This window comes from Dasypus novemcinctus, chromosome 22 (genome assembly GCF_030445035.2).
Source record: "Dasypus novemcinctus isolate mDasNov1 chromosome 22, mDasNov1.1.hap2, whole genome shotgun sequence".
NCBI lineage: Eukaryota > Metazoa > Chordata > Mammalia > Cingulata > Dasypodidae > Dasypus > Dasypus novemcinctus.
In genome coordinates, this window is record NC_080694.1 from 70921005 (window position 1) to 70941461 (window position 20457).

Genomic DNA, 20457 nt, shown 5'->3' on the forward strand with positions numbered 1-20457 from the left:
ATGAATTCATATTATAATTTTTATTATTTACAAATTTTACTACTTAGCACAGTTGGAATTTAACTATGTATCATCCAAAATAGAACTATTTTAATACACTTTTACATACACATTATCCATACTGGTACATCATAGAACAGAATCATCCTGGCCTAAAACCATGTACAAGAATATCAGAAACATGAAGCATTATGCAAGAGGAACATAAAATATGGGATTTGGGGATATTGATGCAGGAATAAGTTATTAGAGAAAATCATGGTATATACCTATTCTACTGTTAAATGATTTCTTTCTCTGTCTTCTACTGTCACTTAGAACTGAAAATCCTCCTCACCAGGCTGCCCAATACTCCCTTCACATCCTTATTCCTAAGTGTGTAGATGAAGGGGTTGAGTGTAGGAGTCACCACTCCATAGAAGAGAGCCATGAACTTGGGCTGGTCCTTCGAGATGGATGAGGGGGGTTGAAGGTATATGCTGATGGTGGAACCATAAAACAAGAAAACAACGACAAGATGGGAGGAACAAGTCCCAAAGGCCTTTTTCCTTCCCTCAGATTTCATCTTAAATACTGTATGTCCAATACAAGCATAGGAAGTGAGAATTAAGCACAGAGGAACAGCTAACATAAAAATGCAAACCACTGAGAGTGTGAGCTCATTAACACTCTTTTCACCACAAGCAGTCTTTATGAGAATAGGAATCTCACACACCAAGTGATCTAGCTTGTTGAGACCACAGAGTGGCAACTGTAATGTGGTAGAAGCTTCGGGGACAGCGTAGATCAATCCCCCCAACCATGCAATGGATGCTAACAGGTTGCATAAGCGCTGATTCATGATGAGGGTGTAATGGAGAGGCCTGCAGATGGCCACATAGCGATCCAAGGACATAATAGCCAAGAGGAGACATTCTGTTCCCCCCATCCAGTGGAAGAAATAGAGCTGAACTGCACACCCCAGATAGCTGATGGTCTTCCTAGAGCTGCCCAGGTTAAACAGCATCTGGGGGACAATGCTTGTGGTGTAACACATGTCCAAAAAGGAAAGGTTGGTGAGGAAGAAGTACATGGGGCTGTGCAGACGGGGCTCTAACCTAGACACCAGGATGATGGAGATGTTTCCAGTCATGGCCATAGGGTATGTTATGAGAAGAAGAATGAACAGAGGAAGCTCCAGCCAAGGACGGTTAGTGAAGCCTAGGAGAATAAACTCTTGGGGGTGGCTCTCGTTAATTAGTCCCATCATCTTCCCTTTGATTCAAACACTTATAATATCAAAGGCCTGAGAAATAGAGGAGTTATGAAAAATGGGAAAACATGGTTATACTTTGATCATTCACTCACAGATGTAGAGGGCAGTAATCTGAGGTCAAATAAAGGGTTTGATACCAGGTGACCAAATTTTCCTTCATCAGAATGGAAATTGGCCATTCTGAAACTGATTATCCTCCTCCCCTTATTAAGGATGAAAATAATTGTCACCTTTTTTTGTGATGAAGATCAAAGGAAAAGTAAACCTGACTGTGTCTCTTAAATTCCAAAGCAATGGCATTTCATCTGTGGCTTGCAAACACAACCAGGCATGCTATTAAAATGCAGAATATTGGTTCCTGTCTCCAAGTGTCTGATAGAATAAATGTGTCATGGAGCCCAGGAATCACTAGTTTCTTTTGCAGAAATACTGTTGCAAAGCTTTTAAAAAATGTCAAGAACACTCAATGTATCAAGGTAGTAACACTAGAAGAAGGGGGAGATATTCTGGAATGGTAATGTTCATCAAGTTAGTCTTCAGTGGCTTCTACACTTCAGTGGAATAGTTATCTCTCCAAGATTTAAGAAGACTTTCATGGAAAGAAAGTCTTACTGGTGTGAAATTAAGAAATAAAGTCAACTGTTTTTAGATTCATTTTGTTCAAGTAAGGTTGAGAGAGTTGACATAGGTTTCCCATGTCTGAAAATTTTTTTTTTTTTGGAGCATTTCTTCTTCAGGTAAATATTTAGTTCAAATTTCAGGCACTTGAGTATTCTTTTATTTATCCTATAAGCATTTGGCACATTCTGTTTTATATAATAATTTGGACAGTTTTCAGTGACCGTTCATAGCTATATAAACATTATAACCCTGAGAAACTGTTGTCAGGAGGAACATCGATATCCCAATTCAACTTAGAGTCTTGTTCAAGTCAAGAAATTATTTGACATTTTCAGGACATGCCCCCATGTTTATTTGTTTTTGTTTTTGTTTTTAAAGCATATAAAGATGATAAACATAACTAGTCAAATGAATTAGCATTTTGAGAAGGATTAATCAGGATATTAGGTTTATACTTTTCTCTTTTTTTGTGGTAAACCATTTCTTTAAATGCACAATTGTTTTCTAAGATGGGGATATTCCGATGGGAAATTAATACACAGTGTCCAGTGTCAGAAATTTGGGTTAATCTATTATTTCATGGAGAAAGTATAACAATACAGTGACAAAGCAGAGATTTCACATTCTCTTCTTTTAAATCATCAAAGCCACCCTGTGAGCATTCACACCAAGATAATGAGGGCTGAGGTTTAAAACTGACCTTTGATTACTCTCTACCCTAGGTCAGCTCCACCCATAAAAATGATAGAACAAACTCAGTAACTGTAGCTAATCCTCAAATCCTAAAGTGTTAAACACTGCAATAATCTTTTAACATGGTTTAATCCATCCCCAAGCCCCAGGCCACAGAAAATTTTAGTATCTGTCCAAAAGTATATTATTAATTCTTGATTTCTCTCATTTGTTAATAACCAGGGAGTCTCTAAAGATGAAAAAGTAAGAAATGTATTCCATGACGTAGTGCTGTATTGAGATCCCATAAATTCAGTGTTTCAACACTCCAGAGAAAGCCTCTGTATCTTAGGGATATTTCCTGAATGAGTGCTGCCACTGACACCCTAATTTGACTTTGACATTGTTCAAGATGTTATTTGAGCACACTGAATGTATAACAAACATTGGACTAAATGAAAAATTCATGTCATAGGTGGGATCTGAGATAAACTGTGGGATGAATTAATTTGATTGTTAATATAAACATTCTAAAAATTACAATGTCCCATATTATTTTTTAATTAACTTTAAGACACCTAATGCCTATTCACTTAATACCTTTATAGTCAGCCACTCTTCAATTTTTTTTTAATTTTTATTTTTTTACCTTGGATCGTAATTTAATCTTTTAAAGATAAGTTTCAGGTTTGAATCTCTATGAACTCATCATAATCAATTCTTTTTAACTTTGATGACTATATTTGCTCTTGTATACTTTTATGAATTATATAAATTATTAGTTTGTTATTATTATTCACACTATTTAATGTAGCTTAGTGAAATGTGCTTATCCATGGACCTCCTTAATGATGCTGGAATCTTTTCTGGACATTTCTAGACACCAGAGCAGGGAGCATTGTCATTGTGCATTACTGATATCTATAACCATTTCCATGTCATTGTCATGAGATTTCATTACGTTAAGTTCTTAGGTGGCCTGACCTTTGGATCTCCCACTTCTAGTGCTTCTCCATCAGTGTTTCACTACACAGAGATACATTTATCCACAGTTGTTTAGACATCTTCTCTTTGTGTCGTTGCCCACAGTTTCTTTATAGTGGATCTTATTCATACATTTTTTTCAACACACAATAAGTTATTTATATTTATATCACTTTATAGCCTTATGTATAGTAAAACATCATGAGAAGACATAAAATTTTCGTATATCTGATACCAAAACATTTGGAGGAAATTCGTGGTTAAGTCAATACTCAAAATTTGATCATACATTTAAAAATTCCCATGATTGATTGAGGGCTTTATACTTCATTCACGTATTTGACCTTTGTCAGATATAATATTGTATTTCATCATTTTTAAGGTTTATTTTAAGAGAGACAGATTGAGAGAAGGTTTATTTTAAGAGAGACCGACTGAGAGAGAGATTAATCCATTACAAAGAAACCTAATTGCTTTTTATAACCACAAAACTAGGTATTCTAAAAGTTTGGAGGCAGCTTTCTGAAATGAAGTACTCTCTTCTTTTTATATGCACATTAGGCACTATGATTATACTTTTCAATGAATGCATGGCTGTTTTATAAAGTGTAGCTACCTTATTTTTAAAATATACTTTTATTACAGAACTTGTGGACTTATAAAACAATCATGCACACATGTGGAATTCACATACAACACCCCTTAACCAACACTCCACACTGTTGTGGAACATTTGTTACAGATTATGAGATAATGTCATTGGATTATTACCACTAATCATGGTCTATATTATATATATATGGTATTGGTATTTTTTTCTATACCATGCTTATTATTAATGTAGTCCACCAGGATTTTTTTAAACAAATGCAAAACACAAATGTCAAATTTATTTGGAAGGGTAAGGAGCGGCAAATAGTCAGAAACATCTTAAAAAGGAATAGTGAATTTGTAGGACTCTCACTTCCAGCCTTTGGAAACAAACTTATGTTTAAGAAACAGACCCTCCTATCTCAGGTCAAGTGATTTTTGACAAGCCTTTCAAACCCACCCAGCTGGGACATAGCAGTGTATTTAACGAACAGTACTGTGAGAACTGGATATTCATATCCAAATGAAAAAAAAGAGGACTACTATCTGACACTTTATATAGAAATAAACTTGGAATGGATCAAACACCTAAATATAAATGTAAGAACCATAAAGCTCCTAGAAGAAAATTTTAGCAAAACCTCTTCAAAAACTGGTGGTATGTGGTGAATTCTTAAAAGTTACAAGAAAAGCACTAGCAATGAATGAAAACATGGATACATGTGATCTCTTCAAAATTAAATGCTTGTGTGATTCAAAGGACTTTGTCAAGGAGGTGAAGAGAAAGCCCACTCAATGGAAGAAAATATTTAGGAATCACACATCCAATAAGGTTTGATTTCCTTTCCCTGTAGAGATCATACAACTCAACAATAACAGAGCAAGCGATCCAATTAAAAATGAGCAAAAGTTTTAAATAGACATTTCTGCAAAGAGGAAATAGAAATGACCAAACAGCATACAAAAAAAAAAAATGCTTAATATCACTAGCTATTAGGGAAATGCAAATACTCACCTTATTTTGAGACTATCATTCAATGAAAAGCAAATATGAACAAATGCCTTTTAATTTATAAGATATTCAGAGAAGAGAGAGTGAGTACACAGAGGGATATCTAAAAATTAACTTCAGACAGTGAGTTTTTCAGTAGATGCAAGGGCCAATGAGAGAATAGCTTAGTTAAGAGATAATAGTAGATAACATCAAGCAAGCTTTGCAGATGTATTATTTGTATTTTATTCCTGAAGCCTCTTGAGCTTTAGATTCAAGCAGGTCATTTATTCTTATCCCAGATGGATGAGCAGAGAAAGTTCCTTGGGACCACATTCTCTGGGGAAATAATTGTGTTCAATCACCTACCTAGTGTCTTGAGGCTGATAGTAAATCTCTCCTCTTTGACATGTTTTAAAATAAAAACCATCTATTTCCAAAATATAGGCAACTAATTTTATAAAAGGATACAATTAGAGCAGAGCTAATTTGAAGAAATCATTTTCAAGTGCTTTAATGTGAATACTTTGAATACTTTATGTCATTTATTCTTAGAATATATCACAGAAAATTCATTTATTTCTATTAGTATAAATATTGTGAAATGAAGAGGAGATGGAGAGGGAAGAAAATACATTTAATTCAATGTAATACAGTCAAAGATGGAGATAAGGTATACACAATAATAAGTACTTGATATATGTATTGGAAATGTAGATACCACTATCACAAATGGGAGTATAAAGGAGAGAGTAGGGAAAGAAAAAAACATCTCACTGATTAAATATTAAATAGGGAAAAAGGAAATAATTTTGAAATGTATGATGGGGAAATGGATGGAAGAAGAGACTATTCACTCATTTCAATAGTGGTCATACTAGACCATCAATACATGTAAAAAGGTATTGATGTGAAGTTATCCACAAGAACTGAAAACACAAATCTTAAATACCAAAATAATGTGAAGAGAGAAACCAAAAATAATGACCAGTGAATGATGTATATATTTGTATGAGAATATACTTATAAATATAAATTTATTTAAAATATATTTAAATAAATATAAGAATTAAATCATTTGGATCAATAAAGTAAAATGGGCTTAACTGTGATTAAACGTTTTAAGATGTTCAGTTTTTCTAACAAAGCCAATTCCAACTTCATATTGTATAAAAGGGAAACACATAAAACTAACAGAATCTGAAACGTGAAAAATAAAAGGAAGGACAAAAATTACCAGACATGTTCAGTAAATGAAAAGAGGGTTCCTGTTCTTGATATTTAAAAGGAGATTTTTTTGTCTTTGTGCTTTGACAGTTCAACGTGTCTCTCTTTGAGTTTATTTATCCTGCTTAGAGTGGGCTGACCTTGGATTTTCATATTCATGTCTTTTATCACATTTGGGAAGTTTATGGCCATTATTTTTTCAAATATACTTTCTGTTCCTTTATATCTCTCTACTCCTCTGGGACTTCTAAAATGTATATGTTTATATGTTTTAATGGTACCACAGGTTTACTGATTTCTGTTCATTTTTCTTCATTCTTTTTTTTTCTTCTCTTCAAACTGGGTAATTTCATTTTTTTAAAATAAATTTTAATTTAATTGTCTTTATTTAAAAAAGATACATAGATCACACAATATGATACATTAAAAATATAAGAGCTTCCCATATAACCCACACCCCACCCCATCCCACTCCTCCCACATCAAGATCATTTTTCATCATTGTGGCACATTCATTGCATTTGGTGAATACATTTTGGAGCACTGCTACATAGTCTGGGTAATTTCTATTGCATTATCTCAAGTTTGCTGGTCTTTTCTGCTGTTTGCTCCAGTCTGCTTTTGAGCCCCTTGACTGAATATTTCATTTCAGTTATTGTATTTACAAGCTACAGGATCTCTCTTTCATTGCTTTTAAAAATATCTATATCATTAGTCAAATTTTCATTATGTTCACATATTACTTCCCTTATAATCTTTCTTATTAACAATTTCTGGTAAGAGAAGTTATATGTTTACAGAAGGAATCCATAAAATATATAAAACACAGAGTTCTCATAAACCAGCTTGTATTTAACACTGCATTAATATGAAATGTTTGTTAAAGTTCATGAAAGAGTATTTTTACAATTGTACTTTTAACAATAGTCCTTTATTTACAAGAGGGTGCACTATGTTTGTTTGTTTGTTGTTTTTTTTTAAAGGCTTTTGGAAATTTTTTTAAGATTTATAATTTATTTTATTTCTCTCCTCTTACCTGCCCCAGCCCCCACGCAGTTGTGTGCTCCCTGTGTCCATTCGCTGTGTGTTCTTCTGTGTCAACTTGTATTCTTGTCAGTGGCACCCGGAATCTGTGTCTCATTTTGTTGCATCATCTTCCTGCATCAGCTCTCTGTGTGTGTGGTGCCATTCCTGGGTAGGCTGCGGTATTTTCCATGCTGAGCAGCTCTCCTTACTGGGCGCACTCCTTACATGTGGGGCTCCTGTACATGGGGGACACCCCTGCATGGCACCGCACTCCTTGTGTGCATCAGTACTGCACATGGGCCAGCTCATCACATGGGTCAGGAGGCCCTGGGTTTGAACCTTAGACCTCCCATGTGGTAGGCAGATGCCCTATCTATTGGGCCAAATCCACTTCCCTGCACTGTGTTTTATTGTTCATTCACACACATAATTCAGTGCTGTTAATTCCATTCAAAACAGAGTGCTATTATAACCACCATCCATTACCAAATTTACCAGTCAAATCCCCAAATATACAGTATAAGCATTGACTTCTCATTCCCTAACCCCCATCTAAGCACCTGCTAACCTATGTTCTAGGTTCTTATTCTGAGTTTGCTTATTCTAATTATTTCATATCAGTGAGACTGTACAACATTTGTCCATTTGTGTCTAGCTTATTTCACTCAACATGATGTCGTCAAGGTTCATCCATGCTGTCACATTAAAAAAAAACTTCAATCTCTTTTAATGCTGAATAATATCCAATTCATATTCCATGTTTTTTATCCATTCATTGGCTGATTGACACTTTGGTTGCCTCCATCTTATGGCAAGTGTGAAAAAGGCCACTATGGACATCAGAGTGTAAGTATCTGTTTAAGTCCCTGTTTTAAATTCTTGCAGGTATGTATATAGTAGTCAGATTGCTGGGTCATATGGGTAATTCTGTATTTATATATCTAAGGATATGGCAAAATGTTTTCCACTCTGGCTGCAACACATTACATTCCCACCAAATGCATGAGTTTTTCAATTTCTCCACATCCTCGCCAACATTTGTAATTAAAAAAAAAAAAAAGAACAACCAGTAGCTATTCTAGTGATTGAATGGGTATCTCATTGTGGCTTTGACTTGCATTTCCCTAATAGCTAGCAATGTTGTGCATCTTTTCTTGTGCCTTTTAGCAATTTGTGTATCTTCTTTGGAGAAATGTCTGTTCAATTTTTTGACCATTTGTAAATTGGGTTGTTAGAGTTTTTATTGTTGTGTTGTAGGATTTCTTGATATAGTCTGGATATTAAATCTGGTTTTCAAATATTTTCTACCATTGACAAGGTTGTTTTTTTTCATTTTCATGATAAAGTTCTTTGATGCACAAAAGGTTTTAATTTTGATGAAGTCCCATTTATCTATTTTTTGTTCTTTTGTAGCTTGTGCTTTGAGTGCCAAGTCTAAGAAATTATTACATAACAAAAGTACCTGAAGATGCTTCCCTGGTTTTCTATTAGGAGTTTTATAGTCTTTGTTCTTATATTTAGGTGTTTGTCAGTATGAGTTAATTTTTTGGTATGGTGTGAGATAGGGGTTCTCCCTCATTCCTTTGCATATGGATATCCAGTTTTCGCAGTGTCATTTCTTAAGACACTGTTCTTTCCCACTTAAGTCAAAATTCAATTAGTCATAGATATGAGGGTGTATTTTGAGTTCTTGATTCTATTTCATTGATATATATATGTATATATATAGCTATATATATAGCTCCTCCTGTTAGTACCATGTCGTGTGACCACTGTTGCATTTTAATAAGATTTTTTCATAACATTGCTATTATAACATTATATGAATACTGTATTGCAACCCAAACATTCAGTTTAAACACATAAATTTTACAATTACATACTGCTTCACTATGACAGTGAACATATTACATTCTACAAAATCTACTTTACAGAAATTTTAAAATTCTAAATATCAAAAGATACAGCTAAAGAAACAGGTACGAATTTGGCAGCTAGTAATTTTGATAGGGAAGTTGCTACTTGCATGACTTTAAGTATTTGAATTTGAAAATATCGAGTTTAGAGTAATCATAGTGCCTTGTGTTTATGTGAAAAATATAACACTGAGTGTTGAAGAAGCATGTTCAAAAATATTTAATTTATTTCAAAATTTCAAACAAATTATGTTGGTTTCTACATATTCCTAAAATTTCAGTCATTCGGCTTAAGTACATTACTAAAGTAATATATTAATTTTTGTAATACAGTGGTGTTTCATACTGCTGACATTTACAAACTCTAGATTTTGGAAAGAAATATATGATGTTCACAATGTTCAGAAAAGTAAGCAAAAGGTCAAGAAAATTTCCCAATTCTTTTGAGATGGTTTTATGTCACCTTCGTAAGCATTCATTCTGCAAAATACCTAATTCTGAACATGATTTCATTACAAATAATAAAGTCTTTTTTCTCAGGCACCTCAGAAGTATGCAAAAGGATTTAGTTTGAAGATGACTCTTGGAATGTATATAATCTGATATTTCAATAGACTTAAGAAATCCAGGGTTTAACAAGGGCCAGATTTTATTTGAATTACTCAGAAGAGAAAGTAACTGTCTTCTGAAAGAGGTGAATTCAGTCATTGCCAATAAAAAAGTATCCATTGTATTCATCTAATAGAAAGAGAAAAATATATAATCCCCCCCCTTAGAATAATATATATGTATATACGACTGAAATTTCCATTCTTCTTAGTCAAATCACAAAATCTGGAAACTGGCATGAAACCTTGTAATTCCCATGTTAAAATGTTGAAGCTATGACAAAAATGTGAAAACTGCTTTCATATGAAGTTGTCAGAAAGAGAAAAGACAAAAAGCTTTCTTGCATATGTATAAATTAAATGTGATCATCTCCTAAAGGTTTTCAAAATTATAATTATTATCTTGCAGTTAAAAACTTTAATTCTTAATTTCCAAATTTCTATACACAAACCTCTGATTTGACCAGACAAAAAAGTCAGAACAGATTTCTCCATTTGATTGTTTTCCTCAGAGTGTCTTCATTCACACTTAAGGTATCACCAGATTCTTTTTCCTTTTTGGGAGCATTTCCCTTCATGTCATAAAAGACTCTTCTTCCTCTTCATCCTCCCCTGCATCTTTTTCCATACCGTGTTGCTGGGAACAACTATTTTCTTTGTCTTTATCCTGAGGTGAAGATGATGCTTCCATTTCTTCTACTGTGTATTAGTCAGCCAAAAGGGGTGCTGATGCAAAGTACCAGAAATCTGCAAGCTTTTATAAAAGGTATTTATTTGGGATAGAAGCTTACTCTTACAAGGCCCTAAAGAGTCCAACTCAAGGTACCATAAGAGGCACTTTCTCACCCAAAGTCTGTTGCCATGTTTTGAGGCAAGAAGGCAGGTTATGTCTGCCAGTTTTCAGCCTTCCTCTCCCTTGGTCCCAGCTCCTTGGTCGCGGGTTCTTTCGATCTCATTTGCAGTTTGGCATAAGGCTTGTCTCTAAGTGTTTCTCAGATGCTCTGTTCTCTTCAGTTGCAAACTATCCAGCTGATCTCTCTTCCCTGGGCCTCTCCAATGTCTCTCTTCCTCTGTGTTCTTCTCTGTGTGTCTACTTCTGTGTAAGAATCTGTTTTATCAGCTTAACAAGGGGGTGGGAACCGTGCATGCCCTAATGATGTGATTAAATCACAACCCTAATCTTGATATAATTAAGTATATGTAAAACCTTTGAATTTAAATCAATCAAATGGTATCATGCCTAGAAGAACAGATCAGGTTACAAACATAATTGATATCCATTTCAGAATTCATAAAAAAGATCAAAATGCCACATATTGTAACTTGAAAAATTTTACTGGCAGTTGTTTGACCAACTGTTTTCCTTTATCTTCATGGTCAAATCTGGATCTTCTTACTTCATGTCCCTCAGTTTCCATGGTATCTCATGTGGATATTTGGTTTTTAGAGGGCTCACTGAGGAATTTTCTGATCCAGATGTCAGGGAGTCACTGTGATTTCTGTCCTCATTTTGCTGTGAGTTGGACTCTGCTGCCTGTGTTCTCAGGAAAAACTTTTGTCTTGGAGGCTGACAAAGAAATCTTTCGTGGATTGAGTTGCCTGGGTGTTCCAGATCCATTTATTTTACACCTCTCATCGTGACTTGTTGAATTTCCAGGAAACATACCATTCATTTTATTCGAACTCCTGGAATTGTATTTTCCTTAAGAAAGCTAAACACATCTGACAACCATCACATTTTTTTTTCTACTTCTCTGAGAAATTTGTCTGTTCCTCTATAGTTTCTCTTTGGATTTATTAGCAATTCACATAGTCACTGAACAGTAGAAGGGATACCATTAAATCCAGAGAAAATTTTCAGTATTCTTTCCATCATTTCATCAAAGGCAATATATTGAACATTAGGCTTAGAAGGAACTCTTGGTTCAGGAGCTGAAGTTCTGAAATCATCCATCACTTTCTCTAGTTGGAAAACAAAAAAATGCCTTTAAATTGGGACCACTGAATCATTGTTTCTTCAATCTTGGCTACACAACAGAGAAATTGATCCCAGACACGACAAACTTTATCCCCCCCTTTTCTTGAAATCCCAATGCCTGGCACATAGGGGTCTGACGAGATGCAGAGCCTGCCTGGGAGAGGGCTGCAGGCCATGTACCAATTTACAGAGGAGTTGAAAGAGGGGCTGGGGTGCCTCCAAAAGCTTCCCCAGCTCTCCTTTCCCAGTCTTGAGGCCAGTGGTGGTTACCAAGCCCTCACCAGGCCAAGGATGCAGCCTGCAAGGCTCCCCCCTACAGCATCTGTAATAAGTTTTATAGTCATGAAATGTGACTCCTCCAACTTATGTTCCTTTACAAGTTGTTTTTTTTCTGTTGGGTGCCCCTTGTTCTCCTAAATAAATTTGTTAATTGGCTTTTCCATTTCTGCCAAGTAGGGTGTTGGAATTTTTTTGGGATTGCATTGATTATGTAAATTATTTTGAGCAGTGTGCTAATCAGCCAAAGGGTCGCTTTTGCAAAGTACCAGACATCGGTGGGCTTTTATAAAGGGTATTTATACCCAAATAAATACGGGGTACAAGCCTACAGTTATCAGGCCTTGAAGAGTCCAACTTAAGGTACCATGAAGTACATTCTCACCCAAGTCTGTTGTCATGTGTTGAAGCAAGATGGTGGGTGATGTCTGAAGGTTCAGCCTTCCTCCTTCCTCTTAAAGCTCTGTAGTCCCAACTTCTTCTGATCTCAGCTGTAGGCTTACTTAAAACTTGTCACTCTCCCCCAGCTCATTTCCTTTCAGGGTCAGCTGCTCTGGTATCTTCACAAGGCCAGCTGTAGACTATTCCGGCAATTGGCTTGGCTCTTTCCCCAGGTTTCCAGTGACAAAACCTCAACTCTCCATGCTCTACTTCTCCTAGTGTTTACTGCCCTGTAAGAGCTTGTTTATTTTCCATCCAAGGGGGTGGACTCAGCCCTGCAAACCCTAATAACTTGGTCAAATAAAAACCCTGATCGATTTATTTTTTCAATTTTTTATTATCTTTTTTTAAAGATACATAAATCACACAAAATGTTATATTAAATAATATAAGAGGTTTCCATATATCCCATTCCCCACACCCCCACTTCTCCTACATTGACAACTTCTTTCATTAGTGTGGTACATTCATTGCATTTATGAGTACATTTTGCAGCACTGCAACACAGCATGGATTACAGTTTATGAAGTAGTTTACATTCTCTCCTAGTCCATTCAGTGGGTTATGGCAGAATATATAATGTTCTGCATCTGTCCCTGAAATGTCATTGATGACAACTCCAAGTCCTAAAAAATGCCCCAATATCATACCTCTTTTTCCCTCTTCCTACCTTCAGCAACTCATGTGGCTTCTGTCTCCACATCAATGATATAATTTCTTCCATTGCTATGGTCACAATTGTTCTATAGTAGAATCCCAGTAAGTCAAATCTAATTCATATTTTATTCCTCTATCCTTAGGACCCTGGAATGGTGATGTCCTCTCCACCTCTATTTCAAGAGGGGTCTTAGATCCCACATGACTGGTGGATGGAATTCTCCTGATTGCAGCTGTATACTCTCTCAGTTCCCTGGTGTGGTGGTTTACCTTCCTCACCTTCCTGTTATCTGACCTGGGTAAGTACAATGAACCAGAGAGTAGGTGTTGCAACTCTGCTGGGGCTCAGCACCCAGCTGGCACATGGACAGTCCAGATATTCAAGTCTCCTGAGCATACACCAACCCCAGCACCAACCACAGTTTCAATAACAGTGACAGAAGAGGCATGTGTAAGGAGGTCACATATGAGTCCAACTCAATCACACTCAGGAGCACAAATTCCAAAGTAGGGCCTACTAGCACAGCACTGAAATCTAGAGTCATCTGTCTTGACTATAGTGTCTGGGGGTCTCCATAGCCTTCAGGAACACCACTACCTCATGCTGTACCTACTTTGGCCGTATCTGAGATCTGGCTGAGATGTTTGTAAGCACAACCCCTATGATGACCTCCTGACTCATTTTGAGATCACTTAGCCATATAAACTCATTTGTCTTTACAATTTCCCCCTTTTATTCAAGGTCTTTTTCTAGTTGTATCACCACCTGGTGTTTGGTAGTAATGCATCACTGCTGGGGAGGCTCATTCCCCAGAGTCATGTCCCATGGTGGGTGGAAGGTAATGCTTTTACGTGCTGAGTTTAAAAACTCTAATTTTGATATAATAAAGTAAAAGAGAAACCTCTGAATGTATTACAATCATATGCACAGAGCAACTGACCAGTATACAAACACAAGCTATATTCTTTTTGAAAATCATAAATAATATCAAACTGCTACAGGTTGAATTGACATCTTAACAGTGTTAATTTTCCAATCCTTGTGCATGGAATGCCCTTGCATTTATTTAGATCTTGTTTAATTTCTTTTAGGAAATTTCGGTAGTTTTCCATATATAAATCCTTTACATAATTGGTTATATTTATTCCTAAATAGTTGCTTCTTTTAGTTGTTATTGTCAATGGAACTATTTTCTTGATTTCCTCCTCTGATTGCTCATTACTAGTGATTAAAACAGTACTGATTTTTGCACTTTGATCTTGTATATCAACACTTTATTGAATCCATTTATTAACACTAGTAGCTTTGTTGTGTTTTTATGGTACTTCCTATACATAACATCATGTCATCTGCAAGTAGTGAAAATTTTACTTCTTCCTGTCTAATCTGTATACATTTTATTTATTTTTCTTGCGTAACTGGTAGCACAATGTGAAAACAGTGGTTTGACTGGGCATCTCTGTTTATTCCATTCTTAGAGGGAAAACTCTCAGTCTTTCATTATTGAGCCTGAAGTAAGCAGTTGGTTTTTCACATAAGCCCTTTATCATGTCAAGGAAGTTTCCTTCTATTTCTACTTTGGAAGTTTTTGTTTGTTTTAATCAATGAGAATGCTGAATTTTGTCAAATGACTTTACTGCTTCAATTGAGATGTTTATGTGATTTTTTCCCTTCATTTTGTTAATGTGATGCATTACATTAATTGATTTTTAAATGTTGAACCACCCTTGAATAACTTGGATAAATCCCACATGATCATGGTATATAATTATTTTACTGTGTTTTTATTTGATTTGCAAGTATTTTTAAAATAATTTTTTGTATCTTTATCCATGAGAGATATTGGTCTGCAGTTTTCTTTTCTTTGAACCTTTTTATCTGGCTTTAGAATTAGGGTTATATTGCCCTCATAGATTGAGCTAGATATCATTTCCATCCCTTCAAATTTTTGGAAGAGTTTGATCAGTATTGGTGCTAATTCATCTTGGAATGTTTGGGAGAATTCCCCTATGAAACTCTCTGGTTCTGGGCTTTGTTGAAAAGTGTTTGCTTATATAATTAATCCCATTACTGGTAATTGTATTGTTGAGTTCCTGTATTTCTTGTAGAGTAAATGGAGGGTGATTGTGAATTTCTAAGAATTGTATATTTCATCTAGGTTGGCAACTTTATTGGCATACAGTTGTTCATGATATCCTTTTATGCTATTGCTTATTTTTGTGTGGTCACTATTAATGTCTCCTCCCATTTCTGATTTTAATTATTTGCATCTTTACTATTTGTCAATCTAGCTAAATGATTATCAAATTTATTGATCTTTTCTAAGATCAATTTTAGGTTTCTGCATTGCTCTATATCAATGAATGAAATGTTCTGTTTTTCTTTATTTCACTTATTCTGCTCTATACATTTTTATTTCTTTTCTTATAATTGCTTTGGGATATGTTTGTTTGTTGTTGTTTTCTATTTCTCCATGTTAACTTAGGTCATTGATTTTATCTCTTTCTTTTTTATTAATGTAAGGGTATAGGGCTAAAGATCCCCACCCCACCGCACCCTCAGCACAACCTGCATTGTATTATATTTTGTAATATAATATAATATTATATTGATCAGGAAATATGACTTTTTCTTGGTCATTTGTATTCTCTGATAAGAATTAAAATGTCGAGTTGTATAATGAGGCTACAGTACTTTCAGGTTTCTCAATTACAATTTTAGTAACATTATTAAAGATTCTCAGTTTTTCACACTACTCCAGCCACTCTTTTCTTCTTTTTTTGTATTCATTTATTTTTTTAATTTTACATTAAAAAAATATGAGGTCCCCATATATCTCCCACTCCCCCTCTTCCCACTCCTCCCTCCATAAAAACAACCTCCTCCATCATAATGAGACATTCATTGCATTTGGCGAATACATCTCTGAGCACTGCTGCACCTCATGGCCAATGTTCCACATCATAGTGCACTCTACCACAGTCCACCCAGTGGGCCACGGGAGGACATACAATGTCTGCTAACTGTCCCTGCAGCACCACCCAGGACAACTCCAAGTCCCAAAAATGCCCCCACATCACATCTCTTCTTCCCACTCCAGACCCCCAGCAGCCACCATGGCCACTTTCTCCACACCAATGCCACATTTTCTTTGATTACTAATCACATTAGTTCATGAGTAGAATATCAGTAAGTCCATTCCAATCCCCATACTCTATTCCTCCATCCTGTGCACCTTAGAATGGTTGTGTACACTCCACTTCTATATCAAGAGGGGGCTTAGATTCCACAAGGATGCTAGATGCAATTCTCCTGCTTTCAGTTGTAGGCACTCGTGGCTCCCTGTTGTGGTGGTTGACCTTCTTCACCTCCATGTGAGCTGAGTGGGGTAAGTCCAATAAACCAGAGCATAGGAGTTGCAAGTCTGTTGAGGCTCTGGGCCTGGCTATCACATGCTCAGTCCAAAGATTCAGGTCCCCTGGATATACATTAAATCCCAGCACCAACTACAGTTCCAGTAAAAGTAAAAGGAGAGACTTGTGGACAAAGATCACATCTGAGTCCAGCTCCATCACACAGAAACACAAACTCCAAAGAAGGGCCAACTGATGTGGCACTAAATTCCATCTGCCATTACCATAGAACCTATGGGTCTCTGTAGCCCTCAGAAGAACCAATACCTGGGGTTGTATCTACTTTGTCTGTCTCTGGGACTCTGCTCACTTGTGCATAAGGGCAACCCCTCTGATAACCTCCCAGCTCTTCTTGGAGACTCAGCCATATAAACTCATTTGTCCTTTCCATTTCCCCATTTTATTCAGGTCAAAATGCATTTTTATCTCCTGGTATTATATGTAGACTGAGATATTCTGCTGGTCCAAGTTGATCTTTTTATTCAAGGTCATTTTCTAGTTACATCATCAACTGGTACTTGGTAGTAATCCCTCGGCACCAGGGAGGCTCATCCCCAGGAGTCATGTCCCATGCTGGGGGGAAGGCAATGCATTTACATGCTGAGTTTGGCTTCTAGACTTGCCACATTTTAGCAACACAAAAGCTCTCAGGAGGTAACTCTTAGGTACCCTGCAGCTCTAGGCTTTGTTCTTATTTCAGGTGCACAGGCTCACAAGCATAGTCATTAGTATCAAGGGCTTATTGTTGGACCTTCCTTCTTTTTTGGTCTTTGCTATTTCACTTGGGGGATTGTTGCTGTTCCTTTAGGGATTGTGATAGAGCTCCCCTGGCTAGAAACTCAACACTCCCTCAGTTGTTTTTAATTGTAACCACTATGAAAATATCCAAACATTTTTATGTACCCTAGATATATACCCTGGAGCATTCCCTGCCAACCATGTGTCCCCTGTCAATAACATCCCACACCAGTATTCCTCCCCAGCCATTGTTGAAACTCTCTGTGATCCAGAATTTCTTCAAAAGTGAAGCCCAATATATTGTCAGGTTCCATTAATAGTAAAATGGAATATAGTGATGAATTTAAAGGTTAGATATAGAATACATATTTATTAAGAAAAATTAAGGTAAAAATAAATTGGGGTATCAAAAATTTAAAAATGCAAAAGCTTTGTTTTTCATGTTTTGCCTTCCATCTCTGCAATAAGTGTTGCCCTGTATGCAAATTGGGAAGGCAAATACTTCCCTCTTTTCCTCAGTGTCTATGTACTTTCTTTTTCTTTTTTCCCCCAATTATTAGGCTTATCTTCACAAAAGTTTTAGATCACAGTAATTCATATATACAATATACAGTACTCCCACATATCCAACATAAAACCCTTTTGCCTTCCACAGCAATAATCTTTTTACATATTCATACTATATTTACTGAAACTGATGTACAGATATTGAGACAATAGCTTTCAAAAAAGGTAACATCTGTGTTTACATTGTGGTTTATATTTTAGACTATACAATTTTCTAAAGTTTAGTTATCTTATGTTTTACATTGTGATTTACATTTTAGCCTATCAGCCCCTATATAACATGCCTTATATCCATCCTTGCATAATATTGTGGAACACTTCTATTGCCCACACAGTTACATGGGTTCCATCTATTCAATACCTCTTTCCCCCTCCTCTTGGGGCCCACAGTGACAGTCAATCTTCATTGCTTGAAGGGCCACATTCAGAGATACTTGCAACTGTGTTGAGGGCTTGAACTGCTCAACTGCCCTAATGCACTGGGAGCCACCATTTCTCTCGAGAGATACAATTCCTTCTGTTTGAGAACATCAGTCCTCCCCATGATGTTGGTATACCTTCACTCTCATTATATAGGTCTCTGTCCGATAATATAACCCACTATGGCAAAATGAGCATTCACATACTTCCTAGGAGCCTTTCCTACATCGGATTACCCCCTTTAAGCATCTTAAATAGGTAACCTTCCTTATTATATTTTTTAAAAAGTTTTCTTAGCATTATACTCTCAACCACATACCTGACAATCTCCTATGTTTGTATGTTGCCCCACCCTCCCCCCAATTTCTTGGGCAATATTACCCATCCGCCCATCACTCTTTTCTGTCTTTCCCTTTCAACCTGTAAGACTCCCTTGAGTAATTCTTGGAGGGAGGTGTTTTACTCATGAAATCATTCAGTTGGTGTTTACTATGAAAATTATAAAATCCCCATCACTTTAGAAAGATAGTTTTGCTGAATAAAAAATTTTTGGCTGGTAGCATTTCTCCTTCAATATCTTAAATATGTCATACCGGTCCCTTTGACCCTTCATGATTTCTTTTTTTTTTTTTTTTTTTTAAAGATTTATTTATTTATTTAATTTCCCCCCCTCCCCTGGTTGTCTGTTCTTGGTGTCTGTTTGCTGTGTCTTGTTTCTTTGTCTGCTTCTGTTGTCGTCAGTGGCACGGGAAGTGTGGGCGGCGCCATTCCTGGGCAGGCTGCTCTTTCTTTTCACGCTGGGCGGCTCTCCTTACGGGGCGCACTCCTTGCGTGTGGGGCTCCCCCACGCGGGGCACACCCTTGCGTGGCACGGCACTCCTTGCGTGCATCAGCGCTGCGCATGGCCAGCTCCACACGGGTCAAGGAGGCCCGGGGTTTGAACCGCAGACCTCCCATATGGTAGATGGACGCCCTAACCACTGGGCCAAAGTCCGTTTCCCCTCCATGATTTCTAATGAGAAATCAGCACTTATTCTTGTTGGAGATCCCTTATATGTAATGAATCACTTTCCTGTTGCCATTTTCATAAATCTTACTTTATCTTTGGCATTTGACATTCCTTATGTATCTCAAAGTATGCCTATTAATGTTTATTCTATTTGGAGCAAGTTGTGATTCTTGAACATGCAAAATTATTTCTTTCAAAGAATTGGGAAATTTTTATCCATTATTGTCTGAACTATTCTTTCTGTCCCTTTTCCCTAACAAAACAATCATGCATATGTGTAGAATTCCTATACAACAACCTTTTACGAACACACCACACCATTGTGGAACACTTGTTGCAGACTATGGGTTAATGTCACCAGACTATTACCACCAACTGTGGTCCATAGCATATATTTGGCATATTTTTCCACACACACCCTGTTATTAACACTGTACATCTTTGGCATTGATGCTAGAATATTACAGTATTGCTGTTCAGTATAGTGCATAGGTTACATTAATTGTATTTTTCCCATGCTTCTCCACATTTCCACCCTGCAATACTGATGTGCATCCATTCTATTACACAGAAAGACCTCTTATATTTGTACTGTCAATCGCAATTTTCATCCACTTCTGGGTTCACTGTGTTATTCATTCCTAGATGATTCGCTAGCTTTCTTCTAATTGACATATATCCTTAGGCTATTCTTTTCAGCCACAGTCCCATTTCTAAACAAGCTGCTATTGATATACCTTGTAAGAAATTAAAAAATGAAAAAAAAAGTGGCTTCTTTCCATCTCCATACTTGCACAGTCAAGTTAATTAAAACTTCCGCATACATTAAGCATCAGTACTCCTCAAAAGCCCTCATCTTATCTCCTAGCAACCTATACTTTAGGTTGTAACTTCTTGCATTTATTTCATATTTAGTTCATATTTAGTGAGGCTTGCAATATTTTTTCTTTTGTGCTTGACTTCTTCACTTAGGATAATGTCTTCAAGATTCATCCATGTTGTCATATGTGTCCCAAATTCATTTCTTCTTACTGCAGCATAGTATTCCATTGCAATCACATACCAC

General features: G+C 36.3%; 1 protein-coding gene and 1 pseudogene across 1 annotated transcript; both read right to left on the bottom strand.

Annotated features, from left to right (window-relative positions):
* Positions 1–310: 310 nt before the first annotated feature.
* LOC101436075 (olfactory receptor 2B11-like) lies at positions 311–1249 on the bottom strand. Its single transcript, XM_004449076.4, has one exon. It carries the CDS (start codon positions 1247–1249, stop codon positions 311–313), a length of 939 nt encoding a protein of 312 aa, XP_004449133.4.
* Positions 1250–11192: 9943 nt separating this feature from the next.
* On the bottom strand, positions 11193–11901 carry LOC101435653 (serine/threonine-protein phosphatase 4 regulatory subunit 2 pseudogene; annotated as a pseudogene).
* Positions 11902–20457: the final 8556 nt, after the last annotated feature.